Here is an 18025-nt window from a genome sequence, read left to right on the forward strand (position 1 = left end):
TTGGAGTCGCCTGAGTGACCAGGTCCTGCTGCATAGAGGACTTGTCTTGCCGCGGCTTTTTGTCGCCATGTGGCCTTACTTGTTTGTCAGCTGACTGGGGATCATGCCTCCTGGGTGCTAATGCTCGGTCTCGGTTCTGTGGGACTGGGCCGAACTGATGAGGCGATGAGCGTTGACTGCGTCGCCAAATGCGAGTGGGGTAAACAGGGGCCCCAGTGGGTGAGTTTCCCGTGCTTGGGTGATACGGTTTTAAGCGGTTGTGGTGGACCGTCATTTCCGTCGTCTCTCCTTCACAGGCAATGAGATATGTCCAGTTTCGACGTTTCGCTATCACGCGGTAGGGTCCCTTCCAGCGAGGGGACAACTTTCTCACGTCTCCACCCTGTACCGCATTTTGTCTGAGCCAGACGCGGCTGCCCGGCTCATAGTTATGTTCCACTATGCGCGCATCATGCCTGATTTTGCTCTTGTTATGAGCCGCTGTACTAGCAGAGTGTATCTGCTGATCGGTGCGTTTGAGGGTGCGCTGTAATTACCAGAAACAAAGAAACGCAAATTTGTCACAAGTTTGTCGGTATTCCACTTCTTCATCTGACCAAACAAACAGTAGTCCTCCAGCCATGATATCCAATCTTGTCATAGGCGTAGGAACCGGGGGGGCCAGGGGGGCCACGGCCACCCCACCATTTTGGAGTGGGGGGGCCAGTAATGTGTGTGGCCCCCCCACTTTTGAGAGCACTCCAATGTCTGAGATTCGCTCTTTACTTTAAACACGATTCAACCAACTAAACACAAAAAGATGGGCCACGGTGCCGTTTCTGTCACGGATAATCTGTGCTTTGCAGGTAGAATTAACACCGTCTAAAACATGCAGCAGTTTAGCGATTTAGCGCGAAAATTTTCAAATTCAGCGCAGAAGAGACATATCTGATGTTTATTGCGCCAACCGGTTTCGTTTTGTGGATCTGGTCAAGGCACTAAGATGAAGATCTGGTTTGAGTCAGGTAGAATTTAGAAATGAGATGGATATAAGAAGTTTTTTTGCGAAAAAGGTGGGTGTGTATCTGGTGAATATACATATTGCATGATTAATGCGACCTTGACAGGGGTGGAGAATTATGTAAATCCCAGGGTTGCCTTTTCTGGACGGACCTATGCACCTACCCTACCTACAATTTCCCCAATTTCATTCAAAATTAGCTACAAATGAAAGGTTGCCTTTTGTTCATGGGTACCTTTGGAAATAAGAGTGTGTTTAAGAGAGTGTGATAAGAGAGTGTGAAATAAGTGTGTGGAAATAAGAGTTTTTCGTCAATAACTAGGTACCGATCAAATTGAGCTAGCGAGTCGGGAAAGCCACCTATGGACTCAAGAAGACCTGCCGAATCGAATGATATGCGACATGACCTCCTTCGACCAATTTCGTGACCTGGGGACGCCGACCTGACCGTGACCCGAGGTCAACACCCTAAGTTTACCTCACCCAAACAAAAAGTATATCATTCGACGCGCCTGAGAGAGGCGAACACGATGCTGGCAAAATCGCGGCTCTGCGGCCATTTTTTGCGAAGTTATTCACCAAAAACGGAACCGTGCCTTGAGGCACTTGACCTGACCTCAGAGGTCACCGGTTTTTGTTTGTTTTGTTGGGTTAGGCCCTTTCAGTCCAATGAGACCATTTCAGAGTCGGAAGGATGATAAGATATACATAGGGGGAGACATTGGTCTGGGCAGGCACCCTAGTGAGTCGCCGGGGCTGAGCCCGTCCAGAGGACAGGCCACCCAGCCCCAAGGCACTCACTGCACCCGGCTACGGGGTGCGCTCCCTCGGGAGCAGCGGTGCCGCTCCAAGGGAGCAGCCCGCATGAGATAAAGTTGCCTGTCCAGCCCGGAGGGGGTTGCGGTGTGGAGGAGAAGGATTTCAGTATCCTGAGGATAGAAGCACGGAACGGTGTCAGAGGTCACTGGTTGACCTAGGACCATAAAATCGGGTATCGATCTCTGCGTCTCGTAACGGCGCACACGCTCGTTTTACCGCGACGCGCTAGCTCCACCTGGGGCGAAACGGCGAGGGGGGTCGTACCCGCCCCCCGCCCCCTCGGCCAGCGCGTATGTAGAAAACCTATAGGACCGGGCCGTGGAGGGTTAAACTGGCCTCTGAAGGCCTAGACCGTCTAAAAGTCCCAAACCGGCCTCTGATAAGTGAAAGTCAATCAGCCCAGTTGCAGTGGTCGCTGATATAAAACCTCTTAAAACGTTATAGGCCTGGCTGAGCCTAGCTGGGCCGTTCATGCTGATTTTTATAGGTATATTGAAAAGACTCGCTTTGCACGTTTCGCGCTTGCTCGTAATGAAAAAGTTGCTGGATGCCTCTGGAATTTGCATGGGTGCCAACGGCTGCGGAGGACAGGGGAACGCGTCCATCAGTTTGAGTTTATGGACGGGAGAGTGGAGACTCCCTGAAATTTCAACCAATTCTTTTCTGTTTTTTGTCTCTATTTTTTTTTTTTTACCTCTGAGCATGTTTGCGAAAACAAAGTGGCCGAAATCCGAGGAGAAATCGGATTTTGGGGGTAGGTTAGGTTTTGGATCTCTGGGACCCTGGCGCCCGGAACGAAAACGTTCTTTCACTTTCGTTCACTTTCGAAAACGTTCCTACGCCTATGAATCTTGTGCACTGCCGTTCTCAAACTTCTCCAAAACCAAATGGTCCGACATATTTAACACCGCTGCCACCACTGTTATGGGTTCAGTATTGCTTCGTACTGACGGTAAATTTGTTAGAAATTATCATTCACACATGTTTCACTTTCTATTTCAAAATCATCGTTTTTCACTAGCTGTCACAGCAGCTGTTTGTTCGTTTTTACAGGTGCTCGTGTTTATCCGCGGGCTAATCCTCATTAAAGTCCTTCATTAGACAGATTATCTACAACACATGCTACGGGACAGCTCTAAACGCCCCTGGTGGCGTCCCTCACTCCGCGCTTCCACCGCTTGAAGGTGCTGCAGTATTTTGAGTGTCTCTGTTTCTGATTCGCGTCGCTTCTTGCCGGGGGGCTCAGGCTGTGCGTTTAGAGACACGCGACCTCCGCTTTCGATAGGCGTCTCCGCTTTATCGCGGAGTCCACTTGCAGTGGACAAGGAGGCAGGCGTTCCGGGCGTCTCTGTGGTACTCAACGGCAGGTTACCCATTACAACTCCCGGTTTGATATCACAATCGCTCCCAACGATCGCCCGAAGCTCTTCTTCGTAGGGACGCCTTGGTAGGGGCATGTCTGGCGACCCCGTCCGGACTTTCCGTTGTTCTCTATGACCCTTTGTAATCGTTTATCAGCGTTTTCCACTTTGTGGACACTTGCGACACTGGTATATGGATATTGGATACCCAGCCTCCTGAAGCTTTGCACATATTATCCCGCAGATAGCTTTCCTCCTGATCTTGGGATTACCAGTCACCTTGACGTCTGCGTATAAGCCTAAGGGCAGCCCGTCTGCGGCGTCCAGCCACTTTCCAATGTTTCCAGGTGACACAGTGACAATATTCTCAATATCCTTCAGCAACGTTTACTTCTGGTGGATAATCCTGCATGCAGAAGTGACTCATAATCAAATCATAGTCGCCCATCAGAGCACAGTTTTGGCATTTATAAATAGTCTCAGAGCTCTCGTTAATATTGATCACTCAATATTAGGCAGACGCATAAGCGCATCCTGCGGAAGTAAGAGCAGCCATGCTACAATACATACTGTTTGTATGTATGCAAATTGTATGTATGAGACTGGTCGTTGACCCGAATCTGCACGATTCGAGGTCAATGTAGGTTGGTTGCTTAGCAACCACTAACACAGCACAACAATCAACCAGCTCCAGCACAAAAATTTCGTTCAAATTCACAGTCCTTTTACTTCTAAACATTCGGTCTTATGCCATTTCCACACTCTCTCTTACACTTTTATTCTTTTGATGCCGCCTTACTCAGCACTTCTTAGCTCTTTCTTATGCTCTTTCGACCTCGACCGTCCGACAGCACGGCAACGTTCCGATCCACCAGGCTACTTCCTGCCTACACCTTTTTGGATCCCCGACTGACACATTCGCTAGCCTGAGCCGTGACTCCACCCGAGCCGATCCGCCCGTCCTGCTTTCCGCGAATATCCGTAATCAGTCGCTACTGTTGCCGGCCTCGACCTCACCTTGTTTGCTTAGCCACTAGACATCACTGGCTCTCCGACGTCCCTTTGGATTCTTCACTCCGCAACTTAGGTTTCCTCTTCATGCCCATCTCATCCTCGTCGCCAAGTTTCACATCTTTGCTCCGCAATAGTTCATTTAGTTGCACCCAGTTATATTGGACACGCATGAAACAGGTGCAAGAGAAATGCGTAGTATGGTACAATCCGTGCGAGCATGATTTCACAATGCACATTTGTACGTTCACTACTATCTATGGGTGCTCAAAAGTCGCAGATATGTACACGATCGTTGTAGGAGCATGTCACGGGCATTGCTCATTGTCCGCCGTGGCGTTTACCGTTTAGCAGCCCATGGCAAGGTCAGCCAGGGACATACACCCTGCATAGTGGCGCTGCACATGATTATAGAAGTGGAGGCACATCACTGGAGTGATCTGCTCCATTGCCGCGTCAATTCTCGCTTCCAGGTAGCGCAGGCGGTGCTCCAGCTGGGTCATTCCCTGTGGAGTGTCCATCATCTACCGCAAGGAGCTTGACATGCTTCGCTTCATGTGGGCCTTCGCCCTTCATGGACGACCAAACCGCCTCGATGGGGTTCAGCGGAGCGCTGTACGGTGCCGTTCTGAGCAGCTCCAGTCCGGGGAAGTCCGCCACGACGCTCTCCAGGTCCGTGTGTGTGTACCAGCGTTACCGCTGGCGTCTCGCTGGTTTCCCCAGATTCTCACGAAAATTTCCCTTTTTTAAAATCATTTCCCTAGATGCGGTTATTTTCATGGAATTTGACGTACTTTCCTCATTTTAACCATTCGTGTTATAGTCAGTAGCGGCGGAACACCTTCAATTAAGGGGGGGGGGGCACTGACGACTTTTGGTCCCATCTTTTCATGCAACGCCCATAGGGCTAATGTTAAAATACCAAAATCAAAGGGGGGCACGGTGCCCCGGTGCCTTCCCCGTTCCGCCGCTTATGGTTATAGTTGCTGCGTCCTAAAACAGCAATTAACTACATTCTGTTAGGTTAACGTAAGAGATTCGGATGAAATTGCTGGCATATAGCAAATTACTGTATGTGGTATAATATAATTGCGTGATATATCGCAAATTGTGGTGTGTTGCAGGACGCGGGAAACTGCTGTATGGGTATAGCGGTAGTACTGGCGTAAGAGACGAGTCCATAGGTGGAGAATTGTGACCAGCTGGGGGTGCTCGGGCGCAGCAAATCCGCCGCCGCCTAGCGGTGACCTTGACCCGCGCCGCCCGGCCGCGGCTCCAAAGCCAAGCCGGCGTGGCTGGCGTGGAATTGGGAGAGCTCGAGCACCCCCAGACCAGCACAATTCTCCACCCGTGGACGAGTCGATGCATTATTTTGCACCGTCAGTTTGACCAAATGGGAGTGATATGCGCTAGACATTGTAAAAATTGCGCCAAAACAAAAGCTTTGATGTAAAAAATTAGCTGCACCCGAAATGGAACAACGCAGAAGCAGGCAAAAACAACAATTTTTGGGGTTGTTGGTATTTCCCTAGATTTCGTGTGAAATCCATATATCCCTAGATCTTCGCTGATTTCCATAGAAAAGGGAAATTTCCCTAGCAGCGGTAACCCTGGTGTGTACGGGGGCAATGCCGCAGACCACAGTGGGTTCAAGGCTATAGAACTCCAGGTAAGGACACCAGCCGTTTGACCTTGAACGCCGCCGGCCGGCCGATGACGTCATTGGAGGCAAGCCGGCTCGGCGGACACAATGCGAATGCATAACGGAGGGGCGTTGGAACGCTGCGGGAGCGGGGGAGATATTTTAATGTGGTTGCATACCACCATTGTTATGTTGATTGATCTATAGACTTCATTCTTTTAAACCTCGATGCATCATAGGCCCATGGATGGTGCGCACATTGTAGAAAGATCACCCCGTCCGAACACATGTGGTACTCGTGCAGGCGTATAACCATCAGAGGTAATGCCTGAACGTAGGAAAGCATAATTAGTCTGTCGTATTGTTTAGGAATATAAAATCATAATGGAGATTATTGAGGATATGATCTCTACATTACGGGAATTCACTAACTACTACGACCCATAGGGGCACCGCCGGAGCTGTTGTTTTACCATCGGTCCCAGGCAACTCCAGGGAGCTGCAGTACCCGGCAGCCAAAGCGGCCACCTCGTCGACTTGCAGGTCCTGTGGGATTCTGTGATGCTTCAGTGCTTCACCCACAGAAGCACGGGTATAGCAGTAGGATGTGGGGTTAGATGTATGTCCAGTGTCCACCTCTTCCTTGTAGGTACAACGTAATATAGCGCCTGGTCCCGTCGAAGCTCGGTATCGACCGTGACTTATTCATAAGTGGCGGATCCAGGAAGCGGTCGGTCTGGGACACTGCGGGGGCTTACCCCAAAAAGGTTTCTCCGAATTTATTTAAAAAAAAAACTCGGATTTCGATTCCTTGCGTACTGCTGTGCAGTGTGATTAACCGATATTTCCTCAGAAAAGTTGTGAAGTTTTCTTTTATTCTCGAAAAGCGATTTCGGGCGCTGCCCCGGTTGTGGGGGAAGACATTTGCCCCAAATGCCTTCCCCTGGATCCGCCAGTGGGTTGCCACACCCCGAGCTTAACTAAAAACGTCTTCAAACCCCACCAGAAACCGATGGTAAGGTGAATTTAAATCCAATAACTCATCTCTGTCTGCCCGCCTAAATATACTACACATGGTACGGCACCCGGCCCTGACGCAGCTTTGAGCCGATCGTGACATTTTCGGCTTTCCCGGCCCAAGCTCGATTAGAAACGTTCTCCTTCCCCAGCCGATTGCTGATGTCAATTAAAATTCAATACCTCATCTCTGTCTGCCCGCCGATAACCCATTCATTGCACACCGTTCAGCGCCCGGTCCCGCCAGAAGTATCCTAGCGCGCTGAGCAGTTGCCTCCAGCCGCGTCATACCGAGTCCCCGCGCGGCTCATAACTGAATACATTGCGCGAATAGCCGTGTCGCCCCCCTGAGTGGGTTGGTCCAGCGGTGTTGGGCAGACCTCGAGAGCGCGCCTCAACCATTCTCCGCAGTCATCCTTTCAAAAAAAAAGAACCTCTTCCTCGCTCCTGTCTGGTACATGGCGCCTGTTCGCGCTTGAATTCATAGTCAAAATTCTTCTTTTTCACTCAAACAACATTTTTGCAAGTCATCAATCACATATTTCGTCTTTATCTTTCGTAATTATTCAGATTCTATCCATACATTGTCAAAATCGAGCCGAAAGAAAGTAAACAAAACAAAACAATCCGGTAACCATAGCAACATAGCTCAGTTACCATAGATGGAGGGCACCGCGGCTGAGCGGCGTCGCAACGGCACCGCCGCTCATGGGGGCCATGCGGCTCTAACAGCGCCTATCACATGGATGTATTGTTTGGTCCCCTAGCGTACGCCGCTTTGACTGAGCAGCGCGTGCCTCGGAGAGAACGACCTTGCGAGCGTCGTAAGAACAGGTTCATGTTGGTTTCATTAATATAGATGATGGTCCCTCCTTGCCCGTTCGCTTGCATGACCTTCACGAAGAGGGCCCTTATCTGTTTGCTGTCCAGACTTTTCATCGATATAGGTTCTACATTCACCTTCTTAACCTTCCAGGCGGTGGGGGGGGGGGGGGGGCATTTTTTTTGCCCTCCCTTTAGTTTTTTCGATATATCTCCAGAACCGCTGCGCCGATCGTCACCAAACTTTCAGTACCCTTCCGTGAACAGCTATCGCATATTGTGATGATTTTTTTTCCCCAAAGGCTATGATAGGTTGGCCGCTAATGACGTCAGAGTGACGTCATTTCTGCCATTTTCGACCCCCAAAAAAGGGTTTCGCGGGAAGAGCCGTCAGGCCTACAGCTTTAGAGATACAGAAAAATATTTAAGACATAAAAGGTGTAGAATCAAAAGGGCTACGAAACTGCTATCTCGAATTTTTGAAATTTTTGGATTTTGACCCCCAAAAGTAAAAAAAAATAGATTTTTTGAATATGATTGCCGAAAAATCCAAAACGTTTTTCGAATTTCGAAAAAACGGAATATATGTGATAGTCCCTACCGCCGTCTATCTACATACCAATTTTGAGATCGATGCCTCTTTTTTGGCCAGGTTATAGCGAAAAACTTCAAAATTGATGACGTCAATTTTTCAAACTCTATTTTTAACAGTTCTAGACATCGTAGTGCAAAACAAAGACCACCATTAGACTCCCCGTGACGAGCTGCATCGAACTCATTTTATGCAAAACTATCAACTTTGAAATTTGACCTTTTTGACCTGACCTTGACCTGACTGTTATATATATGTTCACCTGTGTCAACATATCCATGCCATTGCGACAATGGGCCCATTTCAAATGCTCCCAATCCGCCAAGAAAAAAGTTCATGATTGTAAAGAAGAAAAGGTATTTCCAGATCAAACCATAAACTCATGTCCGCGAAACACGAGCGCACTTTACGTGTTACAAACAATCCATGGCACATCTATCTGAAGCGACATTACACACCTCCAGTGACACTAGAAAATGGTGGAATAGCGATACATCGCATGGTCGTTTCTGATCACTGCTGCTACAAACATGGCCGTTCTCACTGATCATGGTAACAACACATTCTACATGTATTTGGAACAACACATATACGCACACCGGCAGGGTTCTCATCACCAGTGTTTACTAATCACTCTTGCACTCGTTTCACACGCGGACTTTCGTGCTATGCACATTACACACGAACTCCTGACACGTACTGCAGGGCGGGTACTTCGGCATCTTCTCCTTGGCTGTTCGGTGGCCGGAGCCGCGCCCGCCGCTGATCTCTTTCAGGCAGGTCACGCACCGCCCCCGCGCTGCCTGCTCGCTGGGCGTGACCGGTCGCGGGCGAGCCGCACTCTTGCCGGTGACGGTTGCCAGGGCAGCCAGTGTGTCTGCGTTCAGCCCAACCGGACTGGCCACTCGTTCCTGAAGCCGAGGCGCCATGAGCTGTTCGGCCAGGGCGAGTCGCATCTCCCGCCCGTTGACGTCTTCACCGCGGTTGAAATGGAGTATGGTGAAGGCGTTGACCTGGGCGATGCCGAGCATGAAGAACCATACCGCAGTCGGCCATCGCTTCAGAGTCGGCTTTCCCATGCATGTCTCGAGCATGGAGTCGACGTCGTTGCATTATAATAGAGTATTACTTCTGGCTTCTTCGTCTTCTGACGTCCACGAGAGCAGCGTCGTGCTGAGTCGACAGCGCCAGGACGAGTTTCCGAGGCTTTGGGCAGTGTGACACGAGAGTCACCCCGTTTCTGAAGCAGAAGAGGCTGCTTCCTGGCTATCGTCCCCTGACGTCTGTGAGCTTGGCGGGCAGGAGCTTACTGTTTTTGTTTAGCGTTCCGACCACCGTCAGCCGCTGACCCTGGAGCTCCTCGGCGAGCGGCACGGAGGTGTAGAGTCGGTCTAGGGTGACGTTACGGCCCGTGCCCATGACCTCCTGCACGAGGTACCGCACCGTCTCCGTCATCCCGTCCAGCTGCACACCCGGCGGTGACAGCTCCGGGGCGGCCGGGCGGCCCGAATAGGGCCACGCCTTCAATAGATAGCGGTGGTTTGCGTCCGCCGCCTCCCGGAAGAGAAGCCCGTACCTCCCTGGTTTACTGGGGAGATACATGCGGAATGGGCAGCGTCCTCTGAAGCGCAGGAGGCTCTCGTCAATCGTTATACACTCTGATGGCAAGAATTGAACTCGGAGGCCTGCGTCAAACCTCTCAAAGATGTCGCGGATGAGGCAGAACTTGTCCCCTTTCCTTCTCTCCTCTCTCGAGGTGACATTGTCGAATGTGATGTACCGGAGTAGCGTCCCATATCGGCCTGCTCCCATCGTGGCCTTGAAGGCGGGTGGCCCGAGTTTTGCGTCATAGATTTGTTTCAGCGTGAGGTCCGTGAAGAAGGACCTCAACACACAGATCCCTGTGAACGCCAACATCTCTGTCATCGTTACGGGCTGGTACCGGTGGGCGTGCTTCTTCCAGGTCTCCTGACCCGAACAAAAAGTATATCACTCGATGCGCCTGAGCTAGTTGAACACGATGATGCCAAAATCGCGGCTCTACGGCCATTTTTTGGCGCATTTATTTACCAAAAACCAAACCCGTGCCTTAGATCACTTGACCTGACCTCAGAGGTCACCGGTTGACCTGAGACCTTTAAACCGGGTTCCCACCAGTCACTCTGCATTATACTTTGCCGCATACGACCACTTTACCGCTTAATTCTAGTTTAATTAGCGGCGCATTAGCGAGGTGGGTTCAATCAACCCCCTCGGCCGGGGCAAATGTAGGTCCGGAGAGTGAATTCGAGGAATTCTGAAGATACGATCGTGTTCCCCACTCAATTCTGCGTAAGATGCCGGGCTCCGTATCTACGTTACTTGATCGTAACGGATACGGCGGCCGCAAACGTAAATCGAGGTCCCGAATTCCCTATTCCTCAGCACAGGCGGCAGCCGGTTCCTGGTCTGCGCAATATGGCCGCCACCGTTAGACACTACGGCCAATAGGGTTGAAGCGGCAGTGCTCCCCTGTGAGGAGGATACAGGTGCCCCCTCTCGCCGGAACCAGTCGTATAGCGTATAGCGTATAGCGATAGCGATATCGTATGCGTAGGTATAGCGAAAAAAAAGACCGTTCAAAATTGATGACGCCAAACTTGCAAACTCACTTTTTAGCAGTTCTAGACCACGTAGCGCAAAACAAAGACCACCATTAGACTCCCCGTAACGAGCTGCATCGAATCAATACCCAAATTATGCCACAATATCAACTTTGAAATTTGACCTAATTTGACCTGATCTTGACCTGACCTTCACCAGAACATACGCTAAACTTGCTCCAAAGGCTTCCTGACCCACATAATTGCATTTGTCATGTAAAATGACCATAAAACATGTATCACATACTTTACTTTCACATAGTCACTTAGGGTTCGTATTCAGGGTTCGTTCTCAGGTTTGCAAGGCTACAGCGTGAAGAAGCATATCGGCTTATAGAGAATTTATCTAAGCATTTGATAGCAGTAGAAGTTTTGGCTGGCAGACGGATCGAATCTTTGAGGGCCACCCTAGCCACCCCTTCCAAATGGAACCCATCTGGGCTAATGTGGGCATGAGCTGCATCTAGGCTTGTCCCTTGGCTCAATCTGACTCTCGGATGGGTAATATGGGCAATTAATGCGTGCTAGATTTCGCGATTTAGATATTCGTGAAAAATCGCAATAGATGTAAGTACAAACAACTCTTTCGCAGCAGGGCGCGAGCTGCTAAATTTAGTGGACATATTTTTGGTGCAGTTGTTAATTGGCAGTTGTTTCTTATAAAATAGGGCGTCAATCGTGTTACAACATGTATTTGGTTTTATTAATTATTTCTCTTACAGAGGCGGCTACTAAGAAGTGTGGTCTGTGTCCCATCTCGGCCAAGATATTATGCCCGGTGCGATGTTCTGGGGGTGGTCCAGTTCCCATCAAAGAGCTGCCCACAGCCAGCCGACCTGGCCAGTGCCCAAACAACGACGCCATCTCGGTTCTGAAGTGCCCGCTGTTGCCGGACGATCATTGCTCGCAGGACTCGGACTGTTCTGAGCCCGGCTACAAATGCTGCGACTACGGCTGTGGACGATCCTGTGTTCCTGCTTGCAAACCAATGTGTAGGTTTGGCGAGAGATGTGAGATGCTACGCGGCAAGGCTTGCAAACGGTATGGCCTGTGTCCCCCACAGCAGTCGACAGCTGTGTGCCGTCCGATTCCCCTGCTGAATCCCAGCCTGTGTGAACTGGCTAATTGTGGCCTCGGTTCGCAGTGCGTGGAACGTGACGGGAAGGCCTTCTGCGTGTGGATCCGCTTCGTCAAAAACCCGTGCGCCACCTTCAGCTGCTCGTTAGGCAGAATCTGCGTGGTGCGTGGCGACATCCCACGCTGCATCGAGTCCATGCCTCCATCTGATGCTTGCTCTTTGAAGTACTGCGCTGCTGGTACCGAGTGTGTCGTTTCAAACGGGCGTGGCATCTGTATAAGCAAGTGTGCGCTGATTCACTGCAAGGGCAACACCAAGTGCAAGCTACGCAATGGCCTCCCGGTGTGTGTCAAAGGTGAGCCGCTGATCGACCCGTGCGCCGACTTCGTTTGCGGAAAAGACGAGCAATGCTTGGTGCGGAGAGGTCTCGCCGTCTGCGTCAATCCCTGCTCCAAGGCCAAGTGCTCATCAGGTCGACGCTGCATCGTCCGCAATGGAATGGCCGAATGTGTGGTGGATCCGGTGGTAAAGCCACCGCCCGACCCTTGCGCTAAGGTTATGTGTGGCGCAGGACATCGCTGCCACGTCCGGAAGCCCTACGGCGCCGTCTGCGTGCTCATCAAGGACCCGTGCGCACTCAAGAAGTGCCGCTCGGGGCATAGGTGCGTGTTGGATAAGAAACGACCGAAGTGCGTGGGCCTTTGCCAGCTGATCACTTGTCCCGAGTACACCCGCTGCGAAGTGCAAAACGGCGAGGCAGTGTGTGTGCGCGGCACACCGCCGGCTATCCGCGACTTGTGCTCGACCGTTAAGTGTCCCGCTTACACAGAATGCGTGGTGAGCGCCAACCAGGTGTTCTGTCTGGAGTTCCCCAGGCCTGTGGACGTGTGCGCCGGAGTTCACTGTCGACCCGGCACGGTGTGTGTGGAATACTCCGGCCAGGCGTTCTGTGCGGCTTCCACTCCGGGAGTGGACGTCTGCAGTCTCTTCCAGTGCCAGGCCGGGTTCCAGTGCGTTGTGTACCGGGGAAAGGCCACCTGTATCCAGGTGGAACCGTGCCAGCTGGTCCGCTGCAGTGCCAAGCTGGTCTGTGTAGTCATCGGCGGCAGAGGCCACTGCAGGCCGAGTGCGATTCGCACCTGTCCTCCTTGCCCGCCCCACACCCGATGTAACCAGAAGAAGGGCGTCTGCGAGCCGCTGCCGAACCCGTGCCGCCAGGTGGACTGCAGCGCCGGCCAGAGGTGCGAGGTGCGTGGCGGGCGCGCCGTGTGCGTCACATTCGACCCGTGCGCCGTCATCTCTTGCGGCACTGGCCAGCGCTGTGTGAGCAACGGCGGTCGACCTGCGTGCATCAGCACCGACCCGTGTTCGCTGGTGCGCTGCTCAACGGGCATGAAGTGTGTCCACGGCGAGTGCGTGCCGATCGACCCGTGCGTGCTGGTGCGCTGCCCGTCCGGCACCCGCTGCCACAACGGCATCTGCGTCACCGTCAACCCCTGCCTCAAAGTGGTCTGCGGCTCCGGCATGGAGTGTCGCCAGCGCGGCAGCGTGGGTGTCTGCGTGTCGGTGAACCCCTGTGTGAGCGTCAGCTGCTCGAGCCACGAGCGCTGCGAAGTCCGAGGAAGCGTGGGCGTCTGTGTGGTAATCAACCCGTGTGCAAAGGTCAGCTGTGATGAGTACCATCATTGCGTGCGCAGGGGAGATCGCGGGGTTTGCGTCAAGCGCGAATGTCGCACCAAAAACTGCAGAGCCCCCTGCCACACAAAGTACTGCGGAAAACGGAAATGCTACGGTAAGCACTGCGGTAGCTACAAATGTAGCGGGAAGTATTGCTGAAAGTATAATGTCACCCTACTCCCATAGAATACATGGCATCGCTATGGGAAAGCTAGATGATGATCTACCAATGTCAACTAAGTGAATTCACCGGCTAAAAACTAAATAAATTACAACTATGAATCAATCGTTTGATCACACTTGACATACATATGCACCTGATATTTGGAGGCGTTGTCAGGTGACTCCGAAAAAAAATGTACATGACAACGGCCGGTTAGGTATTTGCGTTGATAGCTGCGCAAGGACAGTGGAGCTGAAATGTGTAGGGGAGAGTGGGGTAATTTGGCCGGTGGTGTAAATTGGCCGCCCCCACCTGTACGAAAGCTGATAAAAGTGAATGAAATAACTTAAGTCTCTATTCATTTGTCATCGGCAGAACTAACTCGAGAGCAAATGTCAAAGCTTTCCCCCTCTTAGTTTTATTCAAAATTAACAACAGGTGAATTACGTAAGAAAATGGTAACTTTTACTTCCGTTTAAAAATTTGTATAACATGTAGTATTTGGGCTGTAAACGAATTCCAACATTATAGCGCCATTTTTGAGGGTGTTCAGCGGTTCCAAGAGCAATTTCATCTAGTTCTATACAGCCATGACGACTTTATAGACAAAAATTTTCAGAATGGCAACGTGGGGTTATTTGGCCGGGACTAGCGGGGCAACTTGGCCGGTGCGCTCAGAGTCACTATGCTGGGACGGCCGAATTGTCATGGTCAATTATACCATAAAGGACATAATTAATGACCAACTTTGACTACCTTGATGCCATATTTCCTATTGGACAGCTGTAAGGGCATGTGACGTCATCAAAGGTTACCTAACTCTTTTTTGCTAATAAAAACTAACAGAAAAAAAGATACAGCCGCGCAAATGGTCTCATTGTGTTCAGCTCGTCAAGGCGCATCGAATGATATACATGATGACCTTGAACTCACGTAACCTTGAGGTCAAACGACCTGAGGTAACGTGACCTGAAGCCAACCTTGACCTTGACCTTGACCTTGACCTTTCGAGGTCAACACATACATGTTTCGATGCGTAATGAGGAGAGAATTACGATGGTACTTTTAGTTTTGCCCTAACTTGATTACTTCAAAAGTTATTCGTAAAAAACTGTCATCGCATCTAGAGCCGCTATTTTGACTATTTTCGACCCCTGTGACGGCTGAGTCAACCTCCAAAATGCTTCAAATGCGTCGTAGGACACGCGTCATTGCTGAATGTGAAGCTGACTCGCCTATAACCAAAATCAAGGCCTCAAACTAACACCGGCCAAATTGCCCCACACCCCCGGCCAAATAACCCTGCTAGTGGGGCAATTTGGCCGCTTTGCAGACCTTTGTAATACGCCACAATTTCAATATAAGTAGTTACTCAATCATTTCAAGTTTACTGTCCAAGAAAGTAAAATGCATGCCACACCTGTCAGCGTTGAGAAAATGCAGAAATGTGTTGTCGATTTTTAGTTACATCGTTTTCTAAAAAGAGCGGCCAAATTACCCCACTCTCCCCTACTGTATTTGTCGTGATGGGGAAGCAGGGAATCTTCCCAACAGAATACAAATTTACCCGGACTGACCCTGTGATAATGCCAATCCTCCCCGTTGTCTGGCGTCATGTCACAGCGATCCGGTCGCAGACAACTCTCGCTCCGATGCCCCTTCACCCCTGTCTCACCCTCGCCATTTCGCAGGTCCGGTCACAGACCTTACTGCGTCACAGAGGCTCATGACACCAGTGCAAAGGTCAGGTGGAGATGTCAGGGACTCCACACCACATCCTGGCTTACACTGACGTAAAACATCGTGCACATCGTGTAGTGTGATGGGGGACGACGACTGCCTCGCCCTTGACATTTTGTTGTGGACCTATGTGGTACGAGTTTGTGCCCAACACGTATAATTTACGTATGTGGCTTGTCAGAAACCAACACATTGAAAACCAAATCCCGTCCATCCGACCTTGTTAAAGGTAGTGTGCCAGCTTTCTTGGACCGTATGGAGTTAATGGCCCAGATAAGGAGAACCGGATTTTTAGAACTTATCCATACCTTCAAAACTCATGGAAACGTCTTAAATTCTTCAAATTTTGAGTACCCCAGTGCGAAATTCGCCCCGACGGGTTGTCGGTCGTACCCCAACCACATTTCACACCACTATGAACAATAAATGCACACACTGAAATCGCTATTACCGATATGCTCATCCAATCAAGTTTCGATAAACCCGTTCATCATCATCTCCTGCGGTTTCGAACACGCCTGTTAGGTGGCTTCTGATGCTCGTCGAGGTCGGAATTTCCAAATACGCGTGGTGCGTCGGGCCGCGCGCTCTGACTTCGGCCAAGAAAAATGCGTCAGCTGATCATTGTCATTTCTGCCACTTGCGTGTGGTGAAATGGGGTCATAACTTATAAGACGGCTTTTTCATATCAATTATTTTACATAAAATCATATTTCAAACCATAAATAATGTTCGACAGCCAAATAAAAGAAACAATACCAATACGGGCTTACAGTTTAAGGCTCGACATTGTGTTGTCTACGATTAGACAGCTGATAACTCATTCCCGTACGTCGTATGGTCGTAACACTATAATGACCTTTGCTTATTGTCACAAGTGCGCCGCATTCGCGATTGTTGCCCGACGCCTGTTTACAGGTGAGCCCACTACAGCTGTTATACATATCTAAAAACCGAAAAACTTTTAGGCGAAAAAGGCACTATTCCAGGCCCATTTTTTGATTTTTTTGCGATATTAGGTAAAAACAGAAGCTTCTTATCCTAGGAAAAATAAAATGGGAAATCTTTCAAAGGTGGCACACTACCTTTAAACGGTGTAACGTTATGGTGAGCCTTTTTTACACTAGTGATTCAACTTTGGAGGCAAAGAAACGTTCTTATATACGTTAATTTTGGGCCAATTGAATTCATATGACGTAGGCATGCGTATTGCGTACCTGTCTCCCGAGATGTAACAGCGATTAGAACAACTGCAAGATGCACAAACAGTTCTCAGATGTTGTATTTTATTCATTTTATATCTCAACAAGTAGCGATGGAACAGTTTGCGTTTGTGTTAATATTGAAACTGAAGTCCAAACAAGCTGAGCGACTTGCAGTTCCAGCCGGCTGCTGGAGAGAAACTCATCAATGGCAGAGGGCGCGTATGTCACCGTCCGGCACGCGCGGCCCCGGTCCGTTTCGCGGACAGACGCTGCCAGCACGGTCGGCACCCAGACAGCTCCACTCGCGCTGGCGCGCGCATCATAGCTCCGGCAGCTCTCTCTCGCTCGCTCAGTCAGCCCGCTCGCACACGTCCCCGCCGCCTCGCGCTCGGTGACGCCCGCTCAGTTCGCGTCGCGCAGCCGGTCGCCGCGCCTGGCCCACGGACACCGCCGCCACGCAGCGCGGCTCCCCATGCCACCTAGGAGCACCATGTTAGTCCGAGTCTATGTACAGGAAGACTACGTGCCATGGTGCCGCGCTGCGCGGGGCGGCGCGTCAGGCTCGTGTCGCTCGTATCGGCAGCGTGCGGCTCGGCGGCCCGCCGCCGCAGCGGCGGTCTCCCCACCCGGCGGTACCACGCTGCGGCGCACGCCTAGCCCATGCTGAGCACGCCGGCACCCATGCCGAAGCCGACGCCCTTGGGGCCGAACAGCTTGCCGTAGCAGGTGCGGCAGTGGATCTCCAGGTCCGGGCCGTTGCAGGCGTTCGTCGAGTCCATGTTCTTGGAGCACTCCTTGCAGTTGAAACACTTCTTGTGGTAGTTCTGTAACAAAATAGAGGTAAAAATATTCGAGCAGGTAATGTTCAACTTTCATCGACAATTGATACTACAATCACCTGATGGACCCTGCCAGCTTAAAAAGAAAAGCTTCTTACCGTTAACGCCATTCACCTCGCGCATGCCAATTTAAAAAAGACGACAAAAAACATCAACGTCTACGTTTTAATTTTATTTTCGTCTGACTCTTATCTAACTGGTCTTAAAACAAAATGCTTATTCGTCTATACAACAACAGAGTTGGTCAGGGTGATGTCGCTAAGTAAATACTGATGCTTGATGACTAGAAACACCTGAACTCTTACCAGCGAATGCACTTACAAAGTCAATAGGGCTGTGGTAGAAATAAGAAAACACTTAAGTAATGAAACATATGAATTTTGTGGCAATTCAGATAAGTTTTCTTTTAATGCATTG

The 18025-nt window shown here is 50.5% G+C and overlaps 2 protein-coding genes across 8 annotated transcripts in view; one reads left to right on the plus strand and one right to left on the minus strand.

Annotated features, from left to right (window-relative positions):
- The window catches only part of LOC122384382 (neurogenic locus notch homolog protein 1-like), a 32485-nt gene extending 18546 nt beyond the window's left edge, over nucleotides 1-13939 (plus strand). Inside the window, exon 2 of the mRNA XM_043371741.1 lies at nucleotides 11629-13939. Coding sequence (XP_043227676.1) covers nucleotides 11629-13820 — 2192 coding nt within the window. The 3' untranslated portion in view covers nucleotides 13821-13939. The remainder of the gene's footprint in view (nucleotides 1-11628) is intronic.
- A 2897-nt stretch (nucleotides 13940-16836) lies between these two features.
- LOC122384383 (muscle LIM protein Mlp84B-like) overlaps nucleotides 16837-18025 on the minus strand; it is a 32671-nt gene continuing 31482 nt past the window's right edge. For all 7 annotated transcript variants that reach the window (XM_043371743.1, XM_043371747.1, XM_043371748.1 and 4 more), the window contains one exon: nucleotides 16837-17593. In XM_043371743.1, the coding sequence (XP_043227678.1) occupies nucleotides 17423-17593 (171 nt within the window). In that variant the 3' untranslated portion in view covers nucleotides 16837-17422. The remainder of the gene's footprint in view (nucleotides 17594-18025) is intronic.

This window comes from Amphibalanus amphitrite, unplaced genomic scaffold (assembly GCF_019059575.1).
Source record: "Amphibalanus amphitrite isolate SeventyFive unplaced genomic scaffold, NRLGWU_Aamphi_draft 000188F_arrow, whole genome shotgun sequence".
Lineage (NCBI taxonomy): Eukaryota > Metazoa > Arthropoda > Thecostraca > Balanomorpha > Balanidae > Amphibalanus > Amphibalanus amphitrite.